This window comes from Symphodus melops, assembly GCF_947650265.1.
Source record: "Symphodus melops genome assembly, chromosome: 1".
Lineage (NCBI taxonomy): Eukaryota > Metazoa > Chordata > Actinopteri > Labriformes > Labridae > Symphodus > Symphodus melops.
Window position 1 is genome coordinate 42,273,215 of NC_136691.1, and position 24,137 is coordinate 42,297,351.

Sequence of the window (24,137 nt, forward strand, 5' to 3'; positions counted from 1 at the left end):
ACCAATGTGTACAATTTTAGCAACTTTAACCTCAACAAATAGCGCCTTAATAAAATTGTAACCCATTACATGAAAATGTAATCACATTCGAGATGTACGTTTTTCTCTGCAGCCTATCTATGTTCAGGTAGATTATGTTGATTTTAAAATAATGTTATTATGAAACACTGTAACTGTGTAGCTCTGCTGTAATTAACTGTTCCTTTCTGTCTGCCTAGCATGTCAATTTTTCTCATAGAAATAACTTGGCAGGGACTTCTGGATGCTGACTGACTGTAATATGTTGGAAGACTCGACAAAGCTATGAGACAGAGAGATTGCTATAAGTAACAAGTAGTTATTTGGTGAGAGCAGCTGGATACACAATATAATCTGGTACTAATGAATAAATGAGAAAGGTTTATGATACAGTATGTGTACTCAGGTCAGCTGCAGCTATCAAGAATATGAGTCTGGAGGATTCAATTTTCTTACGTGTGGTTGGTCGTTGAAAGTAGATGCATTTTTAAAGGGAAAATATTTATCAAAAGGGTTTGTAAGATACACTTGTAAATAAATATTATTATTCTACACGTAAGTGCCTGGGATTCATATGAACACTTCGTTAAGGCCCAATTTTAAAGTTGAACTTCACCTATTACCTTTTTTAATTGTAGTAATATTATACATGGAATTTAGATTTGTAGCTTTTATGCTTAAATATCTTAGCTGTGATCACAGTGAACAACCATGACACCAGACTAAAAGAAAGGTAAGCTTAAGAGAATCCTTATACCAACCATGATTTGGTGAAGATTGTTTTTTGTAGCAGAGAATCACTACTGGGATGGATTGCTGAACAAAATCCTTTATGCCACATTCAACCTGCACTTTTTTTTTTTTTTAGAAAAAAAAATACTGCTTGCAAAAGAGATCTTTAACAAAATGTTACTTCTTGAATGAATAAAGCTTAACTAACCATGACAACTACAATTAATAGCTACACAACATGTAGAGTTTAATTGAATTCCAATTGTTTGATTAAAATTGTGATCATAATTGTCTTCTGTCTATAATATATGGAAGTAATTCTGTATAAGTAAATGTTTTACTACCTTTTATCTCTAAACTAAGAGAAACTGTCCCCATGGCTTGTATGGCGTGTATAGTGGTTCTAAATCCCCTGTGATTCTTGTGTTAATTTACACTATTTATTGATTGACAACATTCAGTAGTAGGCAGTGGTAGTTTGCTGGATGGCCCCCTACGCACTAACTACAAAATGTCCCTGTTTATAACAGAGGCTTTTTATCCTAAACATGACGGTTCATTTTAAGACGCCACTGACTGTATAATAAGCCTGTTATGGTTTTATGTTTTCGCGTATGACACAGTTATGGCCATCTGGCTTTCCGTATAGAGGTGGAGTAGTCACGTGACCTAATATTGTGCTCACTGAGTTCCTGGAATAAGCAAAACAAACGCCAGCTGACCAGCGGAAAGGGCCACTTGTTTGGACGTGTTGAAACCTTGTTTGGTGGATTTTAGTCAGTATACAGAATCGTTAGGGCCTCTGGTTACTACATGTCCGTGGATAACGATAACGTAACAAGCCAACGGTTTAAATGTTTGGCATATTAGATATTACGTCTTTCTGTGTGTCGCTTGAGTTTCATAAGCAGAGATTGGTATCGTTTTTTAGTCATGAGTCTCCTCTGGATATTACGTCTACCTTAATTAAGAACCTTGCTAATGGTTTCTCTGCTAATCTCGGCCGTACAGGAGAGTTTTGTTTACAGCAGGGGGGACAAGTGTTTATCTTGACAGCACAGCCTTCCTCTAACTGCTTATCATGAGTAAGGACCTCACCAGCGTATGTAGCTCCTCACTGCTTCTGTTTGTGGGAGTCTTGTTTTCGGACGAGGACTGGGTCATTTCAGTCGTTCAGCAACGTTTCCACCAGGGGACATTTTAGTCAGCTGTTTTTTAGATGTGATCTGAGCTTCTGTGTGGGCAGGCAGGAATCATGGAGGCTTTAAGGCCAAAGAAGACAAAGACAAAAAGCAGCGGAAAGTCTCAGGTGATTTAACAAAATAATATCCTTCATTCTTCCACTGCTCTTTCCTTTCGAGGTCACGGGTCTACAGTGCGTTTTAATGTGTGCGTCTTGAGGCAGATTTCAAAACCGTTTATCTATCCTGACGACTGCTCTCATCTTCACGTATTCTTTGTCACATGCAGAAAATCACAGCAGTAAAATAAAAATACTTTTATGTCTTTGGTGTTTACATTTCTAGCTGGTCAAGAAGCAGGAAGAGGAACACAAAAGAGCCTCATCTCCTTTACCTCTCTGTGATGAGGCCTCCATCTCTAGCTTCACTGATATCCCCCTCAGTCTGCCACATCCGGAGCCGGAGGAGGAGGAACAGCAGGACCCTGTTCAGCACCCTGAGACCACAGCACAACAATCACATGTGACCACTGAGAATCAGCAGACCTCCTCATCACAGACTTTATCCACATCCGTGATAAGTGAGACTTCAGGGTCGACTATTGCGTCACTGAGTGCTGGTCATCTGACAGAGTCAAAGGACGAGGATGGTGGAGTTGCAACTCAGGGGGCTAAGCTTAGAGTTGCAGCACAGGCCACTGAGTTCGAAAAAGACACAGAGTCATGGAATCAGCCGAGTGTTTCAGCTCACTTTCAGATCCCTAATGCACCGAGTGCCCCTGCACTGTACCCCTCTCTCCCGACACTGGAGGAGGGCCCTGTGATGCATCTCTGTGAGGAAGCTGTGGAAAACATGGAAAAGGGACCTGCTGTGTTAGCACTTCCTGAGCAGGAGTCATCCCCTCCAAGTTTGCAGCCTCTGGACTCTGTGGCTGAACTTTCTAAGAGCAAGCTGTACCCAGAATTACCCAAAACAGCTCCAGAAATTCAGGTAAATCCCTTTGTCGCTCAAATTATATTATGAGCACTGCTGCTGTTTTTTTCCTGGTTTAATAGAATTGCTTCTTTGTATTTGTCCTCAGACTTGCTTTGTCAGTAAAACAAATTTAAGTTTTTTTTTTTTTTTTTTAAAGTACACCAAAGATATACAGGTTCACATATACTTTTTTTTAAATTTTATTTTGTGAAACTTTTTAGACCCAAAAATATAGTTACAAACCGTCTTCAATCGGCGTGTCCTGTAAAGTTAAAAAGTTATTAACATGTCCGATGTTCTCTGTCATTGTGATATTTTTCTTCTTCAGCCGTTTTCTCTGGAGCAGCTGGGTGTCTGGGAGCCTGCCGGAGGTCTGCGAACTTGGTTGGAAGGTGTTGAAGTTTGTGCAGTGCAGTTCTGCGCACTGGCCCGGCAGGAGAACCATGAACTGACTGAGCTGCTGCAGAACTACTGGCGCTGTCGCAGACAGCTGACCCAGTCACACACACAGCTGCATACACAGTCGTCAGACTGCAAGAGTACACAGAATCGACTGTGGAGCTTCAGAGATGAACAGCTTACACTTCAGGTGTGGCGAAAAGAGGCGTAATGTTTTTGTAGAAAACAAATGGCTACAAAACTCTGTTTTAATGTCATACTTAATGTATGTTTTCCCTCCAGGGTGTGTGTGCAGACCAGTCAAAAGTGTGTGGCTACCATCGCTTCCAGCAGGCAGAGTTCAGTCAAAGTGTGCTGGCTGAGCTGAGTCGACTCTTTGAAGCTCGCAGTGAGCTGCTACATCAGAAGGTGGCGCTACATGCATACACCGCTCTGCTGTCACGCCTGCAGGTGGAGTCATATTTGTTTCGTCTACTGAAAGGTGAGACATTTATTCATTCTAATGGACTGAAAGTGGCCTCCACAAAACGTTTATGCACTACTTTTAAGGACACAATCATTTATTTTGTTTGTGTTTTTTTTATCAGATTATTTTGGTAGCAAAACACGGCCGTGTTCTTTTAAACCCTTGAAGGAGGCCATCAGTGTCCTGTTCAGCTTTACACGCAGAGTGCTGGATGACACCCAGTTTCAGACAGACATCCATCACTGGCTGGAGAGACTGGTATTCATAACAATATCACTTGAACTTTTCTTTCTAACTCCTGTTACCTTTGGTTGAGGTAATTGTTTCCTCAGTGAGTTTTTCAGTCATGGCTCTGGTCCTTTCTTTAGGTTGCAGTTCTGCTGGATGCTGGAGGGTCAGGAGAGCACCTGTACCTGCTGTGCCATCTGCTATGCTGTCCAGCCGGGGTTGGCAAGTGGGCTTCAGCCTTCCTTCAGGTCAGTTGGGGACAGGCTTGTGTGTTTAGTGTTTTGACGTCAATTGCTGTATGTACTGACGGGTTCCTTATTCCTGCCTTAGATCCAAGTTTGGGGGAACGAAAATGGAGTGCAGCAATTTATGCAAGCTCTGGCTGTCCTAATGTCACCTGCTAGGTAAAAAACAGGAACTTCTTAAGCAAATATTCATTCCCATCCATTGACCTGTGCTGTCTCGCTATGTACCTAGTTCAGCCTCACACAACTAACCAGTGTCTTCTTTGTTTTAACTCTAGACACCGTGCAGAGTTTCTAGGACATCTAAAGCCTTGTGAGAGCCAGAGCTCGGCAGCTTCTGGGCCTGAGTCTGGAAACTGGACGTTAGTGGATGAAGGAGGAGAGGAGGTATGTGTAGGAGAGTTGCTGAACAAATTTACCAAACTTTTATGTTACAGTTTAAAAGCAACAAAATACTTCTGAAATTCAGCAGAGTATTTTGTAGATGTTTGTATAAGTAGGACTGAAAACTTCAAACAAGCATGTAGAAGAAATAGAAAGAAAACAAGAAACGTGTTGTACTTTAATGGTTGTTCAAAAATAGACCTTCATGATGAAAATGTTTTGTTTTCTTGCACTGTTTGTCCTACCCGCCTGCATGTCTCTCATGAAATGTGCTGTGTCACTTACATTTGTTCGAGACAGATTTATACACGTGAATGTTCTGTTCTTTGTTCTGACCTGCTGAGTCACATTTAAATCTGTTGTAAGAAGGATGCCAAATGAACACCTATGACCACTTAAGTATCAGTCTGCTGTCTTAAAACCAAAACAACACTTACATGTTGCTTAGGAACCACTGTCTTTTTAGGAACCACTGTCTTTTCAGGACATTCAAAGAACTTATTATTTTCCAAAACAACAACATTTCGGATACAGTAATAAAATGAAAGTGCAATATCTTTAAACTTTCATCTTTTGGTACTGTGTTATTACCATTTTAAAAAGTAAGTATCATCTATTTTGCCGCCTGTTTAAAAGAGTTGTACTTGTTTTTTTTAGAAGAATGCATCATGTAATAATTGAACCTCCAACTCATGTTCCTTCTTCTCTCTCTGTTCAGGATGAAGACCCAGACAGCAGCTGGCTGTTGCTCTGTGAGGAAGATCTGATCTCGCTGCTTAACCAGTTTCCTTTCCAGCAGCTGTATTCGTACATGCTGGGGATGAGCAAACTGGGTTAGTGAATTTGTCCTTCCTTCTGTTAGGTGGTTTATAGAATTCACTGTATGAAGTGACACATAACTCTCCTTCCAGGTGTGTATGAACCTCAGGCCTGCTCCAGTCAGAAGATGATGCGCGTTTTTGCTTTCGCGTCCTCACTCATTGAAATTCTTGCTCTCGGACTGCAAACCTACAACCGGGCTCGATACAGACAGCTGGTGAAGCGAATAGGACACATCATACGGTCAGTGTGAGGATTAAACATATATACATGAATACAGTAAATGACCTAAAGTATTCACTGTGTTGTCTTCTCTTTCATACCTCAGGATGACAGTGTGCTACGTCAGTGATCACTGGGCCCAGTATGTGAGTTTAGCTGGGCCTGTTGGATCCAGCTCACACTCTCTGTCCTTGGACAAACTGCAGCTGGAATATGACCATCTCTTCCTCAGAGCTGTTTTACATGTTCTCAGAAACAAAAGGTGAAGAATTGATCCGAAATTTGTATTCGTACTTCAAATAATCTCCTTGATAGGCTTCTTCTTTATTGTTTTGTGGGTTTCTCTCACAGGTTGGGCATTTGGTTGTTTATGTCTGAGATGCCTTACGGGACTCTGTCCAGCTCTATGCTGTGGAAAGTCCTCTATGTTATGCAGTGTGCAGAGACAGCAGGACTGGAAAAACTCTACACTGCTTGCGGCACACAATCCTGCATTCAGGCTCTCCGAGGTACCATTTATGTTCTTTACAATGAAATATGTTGTGTCAAAGCCTAGGAAATGTACAGAGGCTGTTCAATGTGTCTGTTTAAATGTGACCCGTGAGCCTTTGTGTTGTTTTGTGACACACTCAAGGTATCAAGTAATCACTCATTGTTACCACTTCCTTCTCTGTGAATGTTTCCTTTAAGTCCAGGATGGCATACGTTAGTATCTATAAGAGTGACAACACACTCACAGAGACAGATAAATACCATGCTTTTCTCCTAAGACATGGAGTCTTCACTTTGTAACAGACCTCTGCATGCTGCTCTGTGAATGCTCCTCTTGTACGAGATTGAAATCTTGTTTCAACTTTCATTTGACTCCAATCTCCTTCCTCCAGCTCGAAATTATTGCAGAATTATTTTAACACAAGTTAAAGCAGCTTGAAAAATGGCAACAATTCTTTAGAGTTGAACTTTTCTCAAAACCGTTTCAAATCCACTCCTCAGAATGTCCACACATCCGTTGCAATGTGATTTTAAAACCAGGCTCAAAATAAATGATTTGTTTGTGTCCCCACTGCCTTTTCTGACAGCCTTGTTTTTATTTCATGTGTTTAAGATCCAGAGCAGCAGGAGAGGTTTGAGCTCTGGCTGTGTGAAGTCAACAGCTCTGATGGCATCTCACTGCTCACCGCACTCGCACACATGGCCACACCAACTCAGCACTCTGATCCTGCTTTCATTACAACCATAACTCTGCTGGTTTACCAGGTAAATTACTCTGGAATGTATAAACTGCATGTATTATAACACTGTAAATCATTAATGGATAATTGCACAAAAAAAGTTTCAAAGATATATTTCACAGACTTAATCTTTATCATCCTGGTCCCGAGGTTGAAAATGGGCAGTACTTATATTGTTCTTTTGCAACTTGTTTCTAATTTCTGCTCCAGGTGTCTTATGTGAGTATGTCTACCAGAGAAACTTACTCTAAAGTCGGGAGAGAGTTGCTGGCTGCCATAGCAACAGTCCATCCTTACGTTGTCTCTGTGCTCCTGGAAAGACTGAGAGAGACCATAAAAAGTGTAGGAATGGTTGGTAAAACTCTGTTTTTTTTTAAGAACTCAAAGTCTAACTGCATGTAGTCGAACATATTCAAAGGGTGATATCGAACTTGTTTTTTTCTGCTTGTTGTGTGTATTTGTGTGTGTCTCTTAGGTGGCTCTGTACTTGTGCAAAGAACTGCCTCTGAATCTGTGGCAGCCGCGTCCAGAGGAAATATGTGTGATCGGGTCCTGGTTGCTCCAGCATCCTCTCTCTGCTGTGGAGAACCGGCTGGCTTGTGTCATACTGGAGGGTCTGAACTGGGGATACACAGAGGTATGCAGTTACAATCACGTGTGCAGGTATCTTCAGAAAACTTGTAGGTTTGTTGTTAAACTAGTGTGCTTCTTGCAGGATGGCTCCTTGGCCCTGTCTTCATCTCTTCACAGTGAAGTGGCTCTGCTGGTGGCTGAAGCCAATCAGAAGTACCTCACAGACAAACCGTACAGTGGCCTCATATCAGAGGGCATCAAACAGGTGATTCTTCCTCACCCTGCTCTCAGATGTTTACTGTAGCTTAATCAAATAATTCATCCTAATTGTGTCTGTTTTCCTGTCTTTCTCTCTCACACATCCTCCCCTCAGGTGTCTTACTTGGCCAGTGTTCTACGTTTGGGTGTATCTCCTGAAGCCTCCTTTAGTCAATGGGCATGGCAACTGCTGCTAAGGCTGAAGCTCCATGGCAATGCACAGAACCCTAAAGGAGCCTGGTCGGTCCCTGCTTTGGCGTCCAACCCACCTCCAGAGCTCACGCACAGTCCCAGCATGCACTCTGTTATCAGGGCTGTAAAAGCTGGCATCCCCATTGGATGTTACCTGTCCATTGCCATGACAACCGTAGGACATAGGTTTGTAGTTTCTCACACTATGTAAAATATTTACAGTTTATTTATTAACCTGTAGACTGCTGAAGACTTATTTCTGTGGAATTTCTTTTAGTCTGGAACATTTTTGCACTGATGGAGTCGGTTTGCTGAAGAATCTGATTCAGTCTCGACACCTGAGAGCTGCTGTACATCTTCTCGACAACATTCTCCCCCCAACCTACCCACTCAGCTTCTACCTGCTCAACAACGCTCAGTAAAAAAAAAGACACACTCCATAGAAGATAAGAAAGATGTTGAATACAGCAACACTGTTTGAAACTTGTGATTATATTATTGTTCCTCCCGTCCTCCCCTTGTTCATTCCAGGTTTGTAAGTTGCATCCAGCTGTTCTTGCAGTGCGACAGCGTGTGTCCTCAGGGTGTCACACAGCAGGTGACTCACCGGGTCGCCCCGCTCCTCACAGGAACCACCTACGGAGACAATGTCCGTCTGCTGAACAGTGTGATTCAGGTTAGTCAAGTTTCTTAAGCCATCGCAGAAAAAACAAAAACATCAAGGATTCTTACAGTGACTGGAAAGAAGATTGAGGAATACCATCGCAATTTTATACTTATTTTGTAAAACACACTTCAAAAAAGTCAACACTTGTCAGGTACAAGTTTGTGAGAATATAAGCCACTAGTTTGAAGGTATAACCACTACAATTTTATTCAGTAAAAATTAACCATAGTGTATTCGCACTCCTTCTTTCTTTAGCACTGATGTGAGTTAAAGTTCCCTAATATTTCATCAAAGATAGTTCAAAAGCTCATTTAAATATTCGCAACAACATGTTATTCGATAAAAAGGAAGTTGCTTCGGTCACACATTGCAGACCAAAGAGGAAACTTGTGTGTATTTCTGTCTTCCAGAGTCATGTGGTGGAGAGTTCCCAGCCTGGCCGTGTTGGAGTTGCGGCTGTGCTTGAGTTTTGGGTGGGAATCTTGACCCAGCAGAACTTGTGGTACCGGGACAAAACAGTCCTGTTCCTCATGGATCAGATCTGCTGTTTTGCGTTCATACACCATCAGGAGGAATGTGTGCAGAAACTTCTGTACCAACAGCATAAGGTCTTTATTCACTACTGATATATGTTTGCTTTATTAATTAATACTCATTGGTTATTCTGGTATTGAAGCTCCCACAATGACCTCCGTTTAATCATAGAGATAAATAAGATAATTACATATAGAATATAAGTCTACAACTCAGTCAACAGTCACAAGTTTCCTTAAGGACAAGTAGTCTCTGAAGAGCACATACATTTGTATTCCACATGCAGAATGCCTTGGGTTACCATGGAGACCGGGGTCTGCTCTCTTCTCTGGTTGGCTGGATTGCTGGAAATGCTACACCCTCTTTCATAGAGGGCCAATCCCTGAGTGTGGAGGTAAAAGTCCTCGAGGTACCAACAGTATGGTGCTCTTGATCATCTGGATACTGACTCGTCTGTGTATTTGCAGGTGTGGTTCGCCTGGCTCGTTCTGAACATGGAGGGAATATTTGAGGAAGATTCTCAGCTGAGACGTTGTGTCGAACAAGAGCTGCTGGCAGAGTCCAACATTTCCCCAGAACAAGCCTTAAAGGTAGACACACACACGCACAATCCAAAAGTTGGAGCATTGTTATTCATAGCAACATTCAGTGTCACTAGAAACTCTGAAAAGTTTGAAATGGTTATGAAATAGACTGGTACTTTTTAGTGCTCGTTATCACTGCTGCAGATTAGGTGTCAGACAAAGTGAGTTACGGCACACTGCAGAGAAATCTCTTTTTTTACAGGTTCAATGAAACAATTCATGATAAGTCACATATTTGACTGGTAAAAAAAAGCAGGATGGCATGTTAGGATTTATCCTAAAACACTTCTTGCACAAGTACAGGACTGTATCAGCAAATAGATGAAAGATACCTGATTTTCCAAACTTTTAATTTGCCTAAATCAATGCAAATCAAAAGCTTCTTGTTGGAGTTAAAAGATAAACAGCAGGGGGTCGCCGGTGGTGCAGCGGCAGTGCGCGCGACCCCACGTATTGAGGCTCAGTCCTCGCGCGCGGGCGGCCCGGGTTCGCGTCCGGCCTGTGGCCCATTTCCCGCATGTCTCTCCCCACTCTCTCCCCCCTTTCCGACTCTATCCACCTTCCTCCCTCTATCAATAAAGGCAAAAAGGCCAAAAAACAAATCTTTAAAAAAAAAGATAAACAGCAGTGATATTGTTGTGGCTCTTTGGTAGTCTGGTCTACAGATGATTCATACATTTGAGTGCAGTATTCAGCTGGCATTAACATTGTGTCTGTATCTGATCCAGAAAGCCCAGCAGAGGCTGAAGTTGCCAGTAGCACCATCTCTGCAGCGTCTGCAGGTGTATCGCTGGGCGTCTCAGGCCTTAGTCACGCCTCTTGACCATCCCCTTCTCCCCCTGGTCTGGCAGAAATTCCTGCAGCTCTACCTCAGACAACCAGGACCTGAGTATGGGTGAGATGCACACACACACACACACACACACACACACACACACACACACACACACACACACACACACACATCTATGTGAAATAGACATACATATGTAAACTTAAACTATTTCTTTATGTATGCACCAGGCTGGCTGCAGTTGGATGCATAGGCCGCAGGTTCTTCCAGTCCTCTCATCAGGCCTCCTTATTTAAAGACCTGAGACAGAGGATACAAGAGGTGTCTGACTTCCACCATGTTGCCAGCCAGGCCCTTAGGGTGCCCCCGACACATACGCCTTCATCAGACAGCCAAGGCGACGAGAGCCCGGACAATCCCCAACCCCCTTACCTCACTTCTCCTCAGCTACATACAGAGCTGGTCAGGTACTTCACTAATGCTTATATGTTTAGTTTATTTAGCAAGAAATATATTCCTGTGAACAATTGTTCTCATCTCAATGTTTGGTTTCTGGCAGGTTGTTTGGTGTGTTTGCTGTGTGGTTGGATGATGAGACTTTGCAGAAGCAGGAAGTCTACCTTCCCTCTCTGCCTCCTGAGTATGAACCGCACAGGCTGGCACAAGTCATGCAACGGCAGCAGGTGGGTTTAGCTGTGTTGTGTTTTTACATTAGTAAACAATAAAATTGAGGTGCAGTTGTTGTATGAAGCTAGTATACCCTTATTGTGGTGTGTGTTTATCATGTAGCTCATACATTGGTGCATGTCTCGTGTTGTTTTGCTGTAGGAACTGTGGCTGGAGTTTGTGGACCAGGAGCGTTTGCGGTATGATGAGAGAGAGGTTCTGTCTTTGTGGGAAAAGGTGCAGATTGAGCCGACCTTCTTGCAGGCCCAAAACCCCACCTTTATAGACAACACCAGCCTAAGCAATGGTACAAAAATCCTTTAGCAGACAAATATTTTCCAGATTTGAGAGAATGATAATGATTGCCGAAGAAGGGAGAAGTACCAATTAAAAAAAATCTATTGTGTTCATATGCTAAAGAAGATAGATCAACATAGTAAAGTTGTTATCCCTCTACTTTAAGACAGACATTTAAATGTTTATTCTTTTATTTTTTAACACTTCAATATCGTGGATTATGCTTCTCTATTGCAGCAAGAGAGCGAATCCTGTCCAACCTGCAGAAGCATCCAGTTCCTCGGTTAGCTCCTGAGCTGGAGCAGCAGAAAGCTCCAGTAGCTGAAGTCCCCATCACATGTCTCACTGACTCTAAAGTTGCTGCTAAACTGGTGCAGCAGGACCTGAGCACCCTGCAGGACCAGGCGAGGTACATGGAGATTAAACTAACTTTGGAAAATTTGCCACTCAGTGCTCGTGTGTATACGATGGAGAGAGCTCCTGTGTTTGCATTTGTATTGTAAAGTACGTGCTGAGTACAAAATGTTTTTTTTGTTGTTGTTTTTTTTGTATCAGAATTGCAGTGGCACGTGAAGCCCAGCAGGTGGCGTTGGAGCAGGAGCTGCTGGAGAGTCTTCCTCTACTGTATAAAAACCAACCCGAGCAAGTCACCATGGCCTTGGAGTGTAAAGGGAAGGGAGGGCAGCCGTGCCAGGGACCTGCGAACATCACAGTCACTGTACGACTACTGAAACTGAATCCCAGCGGAATTTGTCAACTTTTTAGAACCTCTTTGTTATGATCCAGTCATTCATGTGTGTTCTCTTAACAGTGTGAGCGTGTCCAGAGACAAGAGGCAGTGCAGACACAGATAACATCCCTGCGCAGGGACATCAAGAAGCTTCAAATCGACTCCATGGCTCCTCCACCACAAAGCCTGGCCCAGGCCGCTGTCCACACAGAGAACTTTATCACGTCAGTACAAGCACCAAAGCCTAAATCAAACAATGAAACACTTCATGAAGAAAATAAGAGTAAAAAAAAAAAAAGAGATGTTTTCACAAGCACTATTTTGATGTGTTCAGGGCTCTGGTGAATTTGTACAAGATACAGAAGTCTCCAGCAGTGCAGCAGGTTGGCGTGGCTGCTTTCTACCAGGTGGTCTCCTTTGTGTGTGAAGACACACTGCGACATCCCCCAACACGCCAGTACCTCTCATCGTGTGTGGAGATACTGGGACAGGTGCGCACACACATCCACACACACAGCAGAACACCATTGTGTGTTTGTTTATTTTTATTCAGAATGACTATCGATGAAAAGCCCCTAATCTCCTTCCATTCATCCAACGTTATCTGAACTACTGTTCAAGGATTCAATTAAACAGCAATTTGACCAAATAGAGGCAGACTCCCTGTCTTCTTTATACATATTTGCTCGAGTTGATCAGCATTGTACTTTATTGTCCTGTGTGTAGGTATTTATCCAGAATAATTCAGAGGAGTGTGGCCGTGTCCTGAAGACCATCCTGGAGCAGAGGCGTCTTTGCCCCCTCATTTCTCCTTTCTTCACACCCAACGCAGCTCCAAATCAGCTTGTCTTTCTCTACCAAGACGTGGTGACGTCCCTACACCTGGACGGTGCTGATGTCATTTTCATGCTGCTCACAAAGGTAAGCCAACATACAAATGTAAGACATTAAAGTGTTGCAAACTTTCATCAGTTAGAATAACAGTTATCAATCTTGGCCTCCCCTTTCTAGTTTGATTTGTCCCAGTGGCTGAATGAGGCTCATCCTGTGTTTTCGGAGAGAACTCGTCTGCTGGAGTTGGTCCATGGAGCTCTGTGTGTATGCGGCCGAGAACCTGAGCCTGAACTTCTAACGCCTTTTCACCTCTTCACCAAACACTGGACCTGGATTTTACGCCATCATTTCCCTGATCACTACAGTGACTGCCTGCGTCTGCTTATGACCAGTATGTGTGTCCTTGTGTGTATTTATGAACAAAAGGCTGTACATCTGAAAAAAAGACTTGAATCATCATGTGCTCAATCAAATGATACAATATATTTTTTTGGTTCTTCCACTAACTCACATACTGTCGTGAAAAGGTAGAATACATTAGATTCTGTCACATTGAAAAGCAGCTTTTCTTTATTTTGTCTCTTACTGTCTATTACACATCGTCTGTTAATGCACTCAAGAGCAAGGACTGCTTTAAAAAGTCCTCATTGAAGTGACTCATCAAAAAACATTTATCCCTTTGAAAAAATACCTCCTACACTTCTTCCCACCGACAAAAGATGCAACTAATTAGTTAGCAAAACTAAAGTTAACATTTATGAAGGATACTGCCTTACATTGTTATGTTGTGTGATTTGTTAAAAATCAGATCAGATATCAAAGGTCAGGCGTATCAAGTAAATGTTTCTGGTTATATCCGTTTTCCCTCATCAGGCTCCTCAAACCAGTTATTGAGTCTAGAGTGCTGGAAAGTGACTTTGCGTGTCCTGGGCTGTTTACCATCCTCCCGCAACATCAAGAGCAAAACTGAACAATCCCTGGGCACAACAGATGCCCCCAGCCGCAGCCTTTTGTCCTCATCTTCTTCAAACAGAGCACCCATGGGCCTCTCCCCCCAGCAGGTAACCTCTCTGCCATGTTATGCCTGAAACAGGCTTAAAAACGTGTACAAATTGTCATTCTGTCTATCCCATCGCATTGTATTGTTCATCGTCTTTTTTATGTAAAGCCTAAAAAAAGTTGTTTTTATCGGTTACTTACAGGTGGATGAGACGGTCGATTGGCTGAGTGATTACTTCCTGCGAAGTCGTCTCAGTAAACCAGAACTCCGCAGCTTCGGCCTCTACTCAGCCTGGACACCTTACATCACGGAGGTCGTTTCTTTCTGGGAACATTTGATCAGCTGTTCGATCAGCATGCAGCTCAGCAGCTGTGCCAGAGAGTCAGTGGGCAGCGGCAAAATCCTGAAAGGTAATTAGTGTCGGCACATGATGATGGTGGTCATACCTGGGAACATTCATACAGCTCAGCTGAGGTAGATGTTACATACATACGGCACCCATGAATAAAATGTATTATTATTATAGTTATCATATGTTTAGTTGATATCTGTCACTGTTTGGACTTTTTTTTTTCAAATTCCTAACAGCTTTTAAAATGATTCAATTAATATTCATCTCTTATAGCATCATTAATACAGATAGATTATTAGCACAACATTGTGTACATATAAAATAAAAACACCTGGAGTAAGTATTGTGATACATAGAATCTAGATCCAGTTATATAATTTACAAGTGAACATTAAAAGTTTTTATTTTAGATGCTGCAAAGGGTTAAAGGAAGGAAGAAGATGAACTAAAATAAAAAGCTATTTAGTCTGCCATTTAAAGTTTGACAAACTCTGTGCACCAGTAAAAAAAATCCTTCTAGACTTTGAGGGAAAATGTTATCCTTTCTGTAACATATATACAGGAAGTCTATATATTCATTATAGTGGAAGGGTCAGTTTAAGTTATTTCCCTGTGACGGCTTTCTTGTTTGATCTCAGTTAGTTTGACTGTTTGTGCTCTCAGCTTTGCAGGACCTCCACAGTAAGATTGTGAAGCTGTTTAAGCCTTGGATCTTTCCTCTGGACACTGAGGACGGCAGGTAAGCACGGCAGCACACGTTAACTCTATGTTGCAGTCATTCGTTTCAGATAGTAAGGTACTGTGGTCAGTGTGGCAGATGTTTAACAGATGTGAGCACAGACATAGCAGACTTAAGAGAGGGCAAAAGATATCAGATATTCACATTCAAGCTTCTTCTTGCATTTGCAAAGCAGAAGCTTCTTAGGTTTTAGGTACATTTTGTAAAAAATAAAATAAAAAGTACTTTAAAAAAAAGTTGACTACAAACACAAATTATGAGTGTGGGCACATAAATGTTGCCAAAAGTTTAAAGGGTAAATCACAGCTTCTGAGAGAGAATCAGCAGTGGAAAGGGAAAAAAAAAGTCAATCTAAGTGTCTTTTTTTTGTCTCAGTAACCTCAAGTGTTACCCCTGGCTGGAGACGGATGCTAGTGTAGCAGGGAGTCTGGTCAGCCTGTACGCAAAACTCTCCGACACACTGCATCACAAGTTCAGAGGTGGGCTCCCAGTAATCCTTTGTTCATGGAGGACTGAGTGCTATGATGCTGCTGTTCCCTGTTGTCTGCGCTTTCAAAGTTATTTATAACTGCTTCGTTACAGATCGGCTGCTCCCTGGTCAGAGAGGAGTGCTGTGGCTGTGTATGATGCAGTACTGCGAGAGCTGCACCTCTCCCCGAACACCCGAATACCTTCTCTACCTGTACCACACACACTTCCGGAGTCTGCCCTGGAGTCACCTGCACCCTGACACTCAGCTCATGCAGCAGCTCTTTAACGTGAGACTCTCCACTCTCCTGACTTGTAGCCACTGACTTCAAATTCTGCTCTCTGGTCTCGTCATGTATGACACAGGGGAGTTAATTTGAGACCTCGGTCCTTGACCCTTGCTCCTATTATTAGCCTGACTTCTTGTAACCATAGTCGTCATCTTGTTCCTGGATACACGCCCATGTGGCTCTATACTACGATACAGTATCTACTCAAAACAAAACATGTTATCATAGCATTCAAAAAAGATCCTCAAAACTGATGGTAGTATTAATGTGTCCACTGATGCTTAAGCATAGGATGGCAAAAATAGAGAGATATATGAGCAGGAGAGGGTTTAATCAAGGCAAAACAGCAGCTAGTTTCCCCTTTCAGAAAAATATAATTCGGTAACTTGAAGTCGATAGATCATTCCCTTGTTTTGCTTGTTAAGTTACTCTTAATCATGAATTATTTTTATTTTGATTATTTGTTGTGATTTTTTTGTAAGAAGTAGATCTAAACAGATTTATAGTCAGGATGTTCTAAGTCATTTTCAATGTTTTGAATTGTGAAAGAAAATTGGGAGCCATCATCAAGTATTGACAAACACCTCAGAAGAAATGAGCAGTTATACATTAGAGGTTGTATGTGTTTGTAGTTCTTTGTTTTGTTTCAGAGTGTATTTGTGTCTATTTCTTGTACCTGAAGGTGGAGAGAGGAAGTCCAAAGAGCTGTTTCCTCTTCCTCGGAGAAGTTTTGTGCGAAGTGAACTGGGTGAGCGTCCTCAGTGACCACTTACATACACCCCCCAGCTCTACAGCGTATCCAACTCTACCTGACAAAGGAGCTAAGAAGGAGTCACATACCATGTTAGTCTATCTCCTTTACATGCTGGTGTTTCTGGCCAAGGAGGAACAGCTCCTGAAACAACAGGTGAGTTCAGATCATTCCTATTTCACATCAGGATCACATCTGTTCCCCTTTTTGAATTTATTATCCTCTCTTTTTTTTATTACTCTTCAACCTCCAGGAATCCCCTCTGCTCGGTCTACTCGTCCAGTCCACCTCTTTGCCCTGGCACCAGGTTGACCTTTCCTCATACCAGGGCATTCTGGGATATGTTAGCACCCACTACCCTCCCTCTCTGCTGCTCAGCGTGGATTCTGCACATCAGCTGCTTCTGAAATCACTGCGAGGTGCCGCTGGGCTCAACCCCCGACCGGGTGAAGTACCACACGGGGTGAGACGATGCAAGAATACGTGTCAACCTCCAGATTCATCAGGGCATTGCAAACTTTTTCAGGACCAGCCTTAGATTTATTAAGTGTGCATCAACACTGTTTTGATTTATGTTTGCATATTATGTCGTAGGTTTCAGGCCAGAAAATATCAAAAGTTATAACAAAACTTCATCACAGAACATTCACACTGATGATATACCGGTATCTTTTAAAGCATACCGTTTGCAGATAGATAAATTACTTATTTAATAACTTCTATTTCTATTTAACCAGTCATAGCTTAGATCTGATGAGTGTCCATTTAAAGCTTTAGATAGGATAGTGTGTGACACTGATCAGCTGCATTCTCAAGAATACATGTTTTTCCTATATATGCATGTACTCTGCCTGAGGCTTATTCATCTTCTGTGAAAGTGGGAGGCTTGGAACATCCGCATTGAATTTAGACTTATACAATTCGGTTACCTTTGCCAGCTCTGTATCACTCAGCCAAATTATATAAATGTATCATTTGACTCTTTATAGATTATGTGGCTGTAGAGGAACAATTGGATTAAAACCTGGATCTAAATACAATTTGATTCACTTTATTGTCTTAGGGAAGTTTGTCTTGGAGCTGTTAACATTCAGCTGCCTCTTTGTAATCCACTAGTTTACACAGGACTACGCCAAGATCAAGCATTCTATTTTATACCCTATTAATTCATCTCCATTACTAAAGATTGCCTTGCTGTTTATTATAGGTACTAGTTATTCACGAGAACATACTGTATGTAATCACTATACTAATTTAATTGCAGTTTCCCATATTCATGCATCTTTTTCTGTGGAGCAATCATCTAACCTATTAAAAAATGTTGTGTTCTTGTGACTCTTCATCCTTTAGGAGGAGATGCTGAAAGCTGGAGTGTATCTGGGCTGGTGTGTTCAGTCTTTGGTGACTCTGGAGCAGGGAGGCAGCATCAGCCTCAGCAGCCTGGAGGCTCAGCTGGAGATGCTACTGGAGAGCATCGTCTCATTCAACCCACCTGGTGAGTCGTCCTTCCTTTGTTATCGTTTTCTGTATTTTTCTTTTTACTTTCATCACCTCACTTCCTCCTTTTGTTTCCTCTCCAGAGACTGGTTTGGAGCAGAGGCACATGGCGTTCTGCAGCCTGTTCAGCGACGCTCTGGCTCTTCTGAACGGCGTGGGTGTCTCCACAGGCGAGGCGCTCACTGCTCATGTCATTACCTGGCTGGACAGGAAGGGGAGGGGTCTTCCTACTCTGCCTCTTCTCACAGCGTGTTCCCGTTGTCTCGCGTCAGTGCGACATATGACACGCATCATGGAGGCATGCATTGCAGCCTACTTCAACCATGGTAACCAAAGTACTTCTTTTTTCTTTTTAGCATTGTCTGTTTATTGTGATGTCAAGGATTTATATGTGAATATTTATTGTCTTGTCCTTTCAGCTGAGGAGGAATCTGTGGGTTGGGGTCCTGTGTTGGCATCGCTGCAGGTGCCTGAGCTCACAGTGGATGACTTCCTATCTGAGAGCCAATCAGGTGGCAGCTTCCTGACACTCCATGCCTTCGTCTTGCAGCGTCTCAACTCTGAATACACAGCAGCCAATGAAAAGAGGACGCTGGCTCTAATAAACACATGGACTTACACAGTCTTCCCCAGGTCTCGGCTCTCATTTGTTTACACCATGGTGCTCTCAGGAAGTCCTGTAATCCTGTCAACTGTTGTACACTGTATTTTATGCATGCTGTGTTGTGTTTTGTGTTTCCAGTGGTCCGGGGGATGAAGCCAAGCTGTTTCTTTGGTGGCACAAAGCGCTGAATCTGTCAGCAGAACAGCTGAAGCCGCAGGCCGGCCAAACTGAAGTGTTAGGAGTTGTTCTGGGTTTGTTGAGGTTACAAACCAGGCTGCTTCAGCTTGGAGAAGAGAGGCTGAACTCTGGGCTGTTAGGTGCTATAGGCCTAGGGAAGAGGTCTCCTGTTTCTAATAAGTAAGCTAATTCATCCTTCTTGCTAATGAGAAAAATATATGGCCAAACAGAGTGAATTGTTCGTTTCTTTGTTGTTGTTACGCCATCTTTCAATCCTTGCTTCCTGCCCATGTAGGTTCCGGGTGGTGGTACGCAGTCTGGCAGCATTCCTGTCAGTACAAGTTCAGTCAGAGACCCAGCTGCGACTTCAGCCCACAGCAGACTTGGAGCTCTCTGCCAAAGCCCAGCAAGTAAGCTACTGAAACTGCAAGCACAGTGTTTTCATTTTCTAGTCTGTATTTATCTCCTATGAATAACTTTCTCGTCTTTTCTGTGGATGCAGACGCTCGGGGTATTGGAGGCCATGACCAGCAATAAACAGTATGCTGAGTTAGAGGATTCTGTGAATAAAGCAGTGCAGTTCATCCGCTACCCAGGACACTGTCTCAGAGATGGACCCCGACTGCTGTCCCTTCTAGCCAACCTGCTTTACCCTGAACTCAGATACCTGCACATCATCCGCTAATCAGGACCTAACCTGAAACTCATGCTGAAAATCCTGGAAGATGTTAGTCTTCAGGGGGGAAAAAACAGTAAACCTCAGTTCTGTACAGAAAACAAAGACACTACTGGGGCACAAAGTTTCCAAGTAGTGACCCTGGTACTGAGTTGCTAATTCAACTGCTAGAGCTGCATGTTTTTGAAGACAGAAACTGACTATTCGTCGGAGCTCTATGCATTTGTGAAAATCACTTTTTAACTGGTAATGTTCAATGAATGGTCATGAATTCAGATGCATTAGAGATGTCATGAGCAAACCTCTTATCTTTATTCACACTTTGTTTTATTCTTCCTCGTTAATGCCTTATTGCTTTTATATAACTTGCCAACACATCTGTTCTATTCTTGATTTGAGAGGAAGTTGCAAATATTTATTGAATCACAATTCATGAATCAGAATTAGGCTTTAGGTGTCAGTTTCACAACTAAACGTGGAATCTAATAAAAGATGAAGGGTCCATAGATTATAAAGAGGACTTTGAAGGACAGCTCCAATAGTCCTTTACGTCTAGTAGTACCTTCTTAAAAAAGGGTGGGGGACATACCAGGGAAGCTTGAAGGCAGGGTTTTGCGCATGAAACGGAACAAGTTAGCTTTGGATGCTAGCATTTAGCTACAGGGCCTGCCTGAATGAAGTGATCCTGCTTAGTAACAGAACATGCCATTATGATTCCTATTTTCTGCCAACAGTGCTTTCATTTTGTCTGCCAAAGAAATGTTATTTTGGTTCTATGAGCCACTTAGATCTTCTTGACCATGCACCCTGGTTATTTCATCTGTCACAGTCGGGACATAGAAAAAAAACACACACCAGAAGAAACACTTTATAGAAGTACCACTTCATCTATGCTTCACCACTTTGCTTCCTTATAAAGCAGTATGTGCTATAATGCTAGCTGCTGAAGTTACTGGTACTATTTAAACAGCAGGTACAGTATGTACAGTAATGAGATGGGAGCTTAATGTACGTGTACTTGGATACACACATAGATACATGTTTTAGGTTAAAGCACAATGTGATTCAGATTCACAAACTGTACTGTACATCCAACACTTTTCCCTCTTTAATTACCCTTGGCAGTTCACCACTTCTGTTGCTCTGTGCCATCTCAATAATAATCGTGCTGCACTTCTGCAGCCTGAAGCTCGCCTTATTGCCTGTGTTCTGTGGCAACTGTTAATGTCAGAAGTGCTGCTTTTTCATGAGTCAGTGATCAGGAATGGGTCTGTGGGGCTGCTGGGGGAGGGTGAAACAAAGTGGAGGGGGCTGCAGAATGAAAACATGTTCAGTAAAGGGAACTTTCTGTCTCTCTGCTGGTGTCTACCAATTTCATGATGATTAAGGACTATATGCTGTGAACTACATGTAGTAACTGAAAGAAAAAAGGCTGACATATGCTACCTGAATGGATCACTTTAGGACACAGCTGTATGCATCGAGCTGTGAAGAACAAGCAAGAGACAAAATAGAGCCGAGCAGCATAAGAGAATACATTGTGCAACAACCCAACCTGCAATCTGCATTCTCCGTGCATAACAATGCAAATGGTCAAACTGAAATTAAAGCTTCATTGTCTAAGAGGAGTGTTTTGACAAGCTTGTTTCCTTGATTGGCATCACATCCTGTTGTTCTCTGAGAGTGAAGGTACAAAACATGTCCCCAGCTCGGCTCAGAGCGGCTTGTACAAAGACTGCTCGGGAGGGGGGGGGGGGTCTTTGTATTGATTTATGTGCTAACTTTGCACACAGCATCCTCATTTGACACCTCGTCTGTCTGGGAGAACTACCTCTCTTCAGGCAACTGTGGTCTCTATGGTTACAAGAAGGGTAGAAGTGAGCGAGGAGGTGGCGAGGACGGGGTGTTCTGAGGAGAGAGTAGGTGGTAGATACTTACACACTCACATGTCTGCCTGTTCACACCAAAAACAGCCTCAGGGGTGTTTTCTGTGAACCCCTCGTCTGGCGTCTCTCCTCGTCTCATTGACCATGTGTTCTCCCGTCTCTCAGGTAAAGCTGCGGAGTAGTTTTATATTTACAGGACAGGTTGGCCTTGTTAAATATCCTTCACACACATACAGACACAAACACGTGTTCAGAGGACCCACTGCTTAGACAGAGTAATCTGCCAGACATCACTGTCTGGCAGATTCCTGTGTCACCATGGAAACCCAGCATCAGGTCGGGAATAGTTGTTCCTCGACTGTTTTTGGTGCACACTCAGCAGCACATTGATCATTCTTTATTGGAATAACATAGAATCTAATTAGAATAAAGACATAAAACAAAGTGAGTACAATTACACAAATGTGTCCAGTTATGCAAGAACCCCAGATAGTAATTAAGAAACGTGTATTATGTAACCTTTATGTACTCAAAGAAAATCACGTTTTGACCAAGTGTTTCTTTCTGTGGGTTTCAGTATATTTTCAACATGGATCAGTCTGTCCCACTTTAACACTCTACTGGTGACCAGCAGTTGCTCTATGGGACAGCTGCCTAAAGACCCTCACACACTCTCTCAGCTGGACACAGAAATGTCACAACACCCTACTCAACAGCTACAAATCTTCAACACGTCTGCATTTTTCTTATACTAATTATTTTTAATGAAGAGAACAAAGAGGGCTTAAACATCGCAGCACAATCAGAGTGATTAGAAACACAAGCACAGTACACAATGTTCACAGAGGTATTCAGACAGTTACAAGTCTATTTGATTACAGCATTCCTCCCAGTATGTGCACCTCCTTCACATTTTAAGCAGAAGAAGTGATCAATTGTTGATTATCTTGAAACGTGAGTTACACGTTTGGAAATATCTCATTGGCCAGCTTTCAAACAAACAAGAATATTTCTAACAGACAAAAAGTTGAAAGGGAAACCCGATTAGTTCAGGCTGTTTGAAACTGGATGACCTACCCATGTCCAAAAGGTTTGAGGTATGGACTAAACAAAAATATCTTATCTACTTTAAATGGACTTCTGATTGGGGGTAATGAACTCTCCCAAAAAATTAACTTCCTATTAAGACTGAGTTTTCCAAATCTGAAGCCATGATTCTTCTCAAATTTCTGTGATAGCTGCTTTTGTCCAAAGCTATACCTAAAATCATTGGCTTTATTTTTATTTATAAAGGTGAATGCATTTGTACAGTTTTTGTCCCTTAAATCAGTTTTATTCAAATACGTGATACATGCATTGTCTTGCGTGTGCGCGCGCGCGTGCGTGCATGCATGTGTGTCAGAAAGGTTCCTCCATTGATAACACCCACTTTTCTCACACCTCCTTGCCAGTTCAGAGGGGAGCTGTGATAAAAGCTCTAATGAGTCATTATTTCTCTTTCTCTCTCTCTCCCTCGCTCTGCATCTTGTTCCTATTGAATTAACCTAGTGTGGTATGGACTCCAAATATGTAGCTTTTGAATGCAGCCTCTTACCTGTCACCTCCCCCCTGCTCACTAATCAGGTCAGCTTATTTAAGGCACCTGAATGCCTGATACATGGCTCAGGCTCTTGCTCCTGTCTGGCATTTTTTTGGTGCTAGCTACTGCTGCTGCTAGCTACTGCTGCTGGCTGCTGCTAGCTACTGCTGCTGGCTGCTGCTGCTGCTAGCTACTGCTGCTGGCTGCTGATGCTGCTGCTGCTGCTGATGCTGCTGCTAGCTACTGCTGCTGGCTGCGCCAGGTGGCGTTGTCGGCTATTTAACATAATTAGTTTGTTTGCACTAAAACCATTACCCCCCCCCCCCCCCCCCCCCCTTGCCACACTAGCAACACTGAAGAAGGGTACCTTTCTGGGCACTTAACGGTAAAAGTCAACGAATGAGTCAGATCTCCACCTGAGTAGAGTGAGATTTTTAGAAATTTGGGTAGGCTGTTTGTTGATCTGCTCTAGACTTGACAGTGGATGAGTCAGGGAGTAATGTTGGCCTTGAGGAAATACTGTGAGCTGAATAAAGTCTTCTGAATATTGATTTACAATAAATTGATAGGAAACCAGTTTTTGTTGGTTTGTACCTGGATTGTGGGACTGCGGTGTCATGACGGTCTGTGTACACGGTAGGTTAAACCAGTCATGTATTTTAAAACTTCTTTCTGCATGTTCACTGGCTTGACATATTTCAAATAATATGAAATCAGGGAATATGCATTCATTAGATATTAGCTAGCTTATGCATGGATCCCATTTATGACCCAAAAAAGCAAACATGGTTGTTAGCAACAGCATTTCGTTATTTTTAATGCACATATATCTGCCGCTACGGAGGACAAAATATTATGCATGTGTAGGATAAAACAAGCAAACATTATACACCACTTTGTCCACCAAAATCAACACATTGAAAGTTCCTCACAGAAGCTTTAAGGGCTTAACAAAAGATCAGTCTATGAGCTTAGGTTTCAAATAATGAATTTGGTTTTAATTTGAGGAAGGTGTTTAGTTATTGTTTTGTCTTTTAGTTTGTGTTGTCTTAGGAAAGTAGGTCTTAGAGCAAATTTCCAGTGGAAGGG

General features: G+C 42.5%; 1 protein-coding gene across 1 annotated transcript; it reads left to right on the forward strand.

Moving 5' to 3' along the window:
• The first annotated feature begins 1,407 nt into the window (after window positions 1–1,407).
• On the forward strand, window positions 1,408–21,211 carry epg5 (ectopic P-granules autophagy protein 5 homolog (C. elegans)). The gene is made up of 45 exons (XM_079351691.1): window positions 1,408–2,059; window positions 2,277–2,921; window positions 3,235–3,495; window positions 3,588–3,786; window positions 3,893–4,029; window positions 4,140–4,247; window positions 4,330–4,403; window positions 4,523–4,631; window positions 5,347–5,461; window positions 5,540–5,690; window positions 5,776–5,931; window positions 6,021–6,178; window positions 6,775–6,926; window positions 7,112–7,252; window positions 7,377–7,538; window positions 7,617–7,739; window positions 7,848–8,110; window positions 8,202–8,342; window positions 8,456–8,600; window positions 9,002–9,199; window positions 9,412–9,519; window positions 9,593–9,715; window positions 10,438–10,604; window positions 10,733–10,969; window positions 11,062–11,185; window positions 11,331–11,475; window positions 11,703–11,874; window positions 12,021–12,183; window positions 12,277–12,419; window positions 12,530–12,686; window positions 12,922–13,116; window positions 13,207–13,420; window positions 13,903–14,090; window positions 14,232–14,439; window positions 15,045–15,120; window positions 15,496–15,599; window positions 15,703–15,878; window positions 16,561–16,785; window positions 16,883–17,092; window positions 17,980–18,124; window positions 18,210–18,452; window positions 18,546–18,759; window positions 18,869–19,087; window positions 19,203–19,317; window positions 19,410–21,211. Exons 1-45 carry the CDS (start codon window positions 2,006–2,008, stop codon window positions 19,590–19,592), a joined length of 7,746 nt encoding a protein of 2,581 aa, XP_079207817.1. The 5' UTR covers window positions 1,408–2,005; the 3' UTR covers window positions 19,593–21,211.
• Window positions 21,212–24,137: the final 2,926 nt, after the last annotated feature.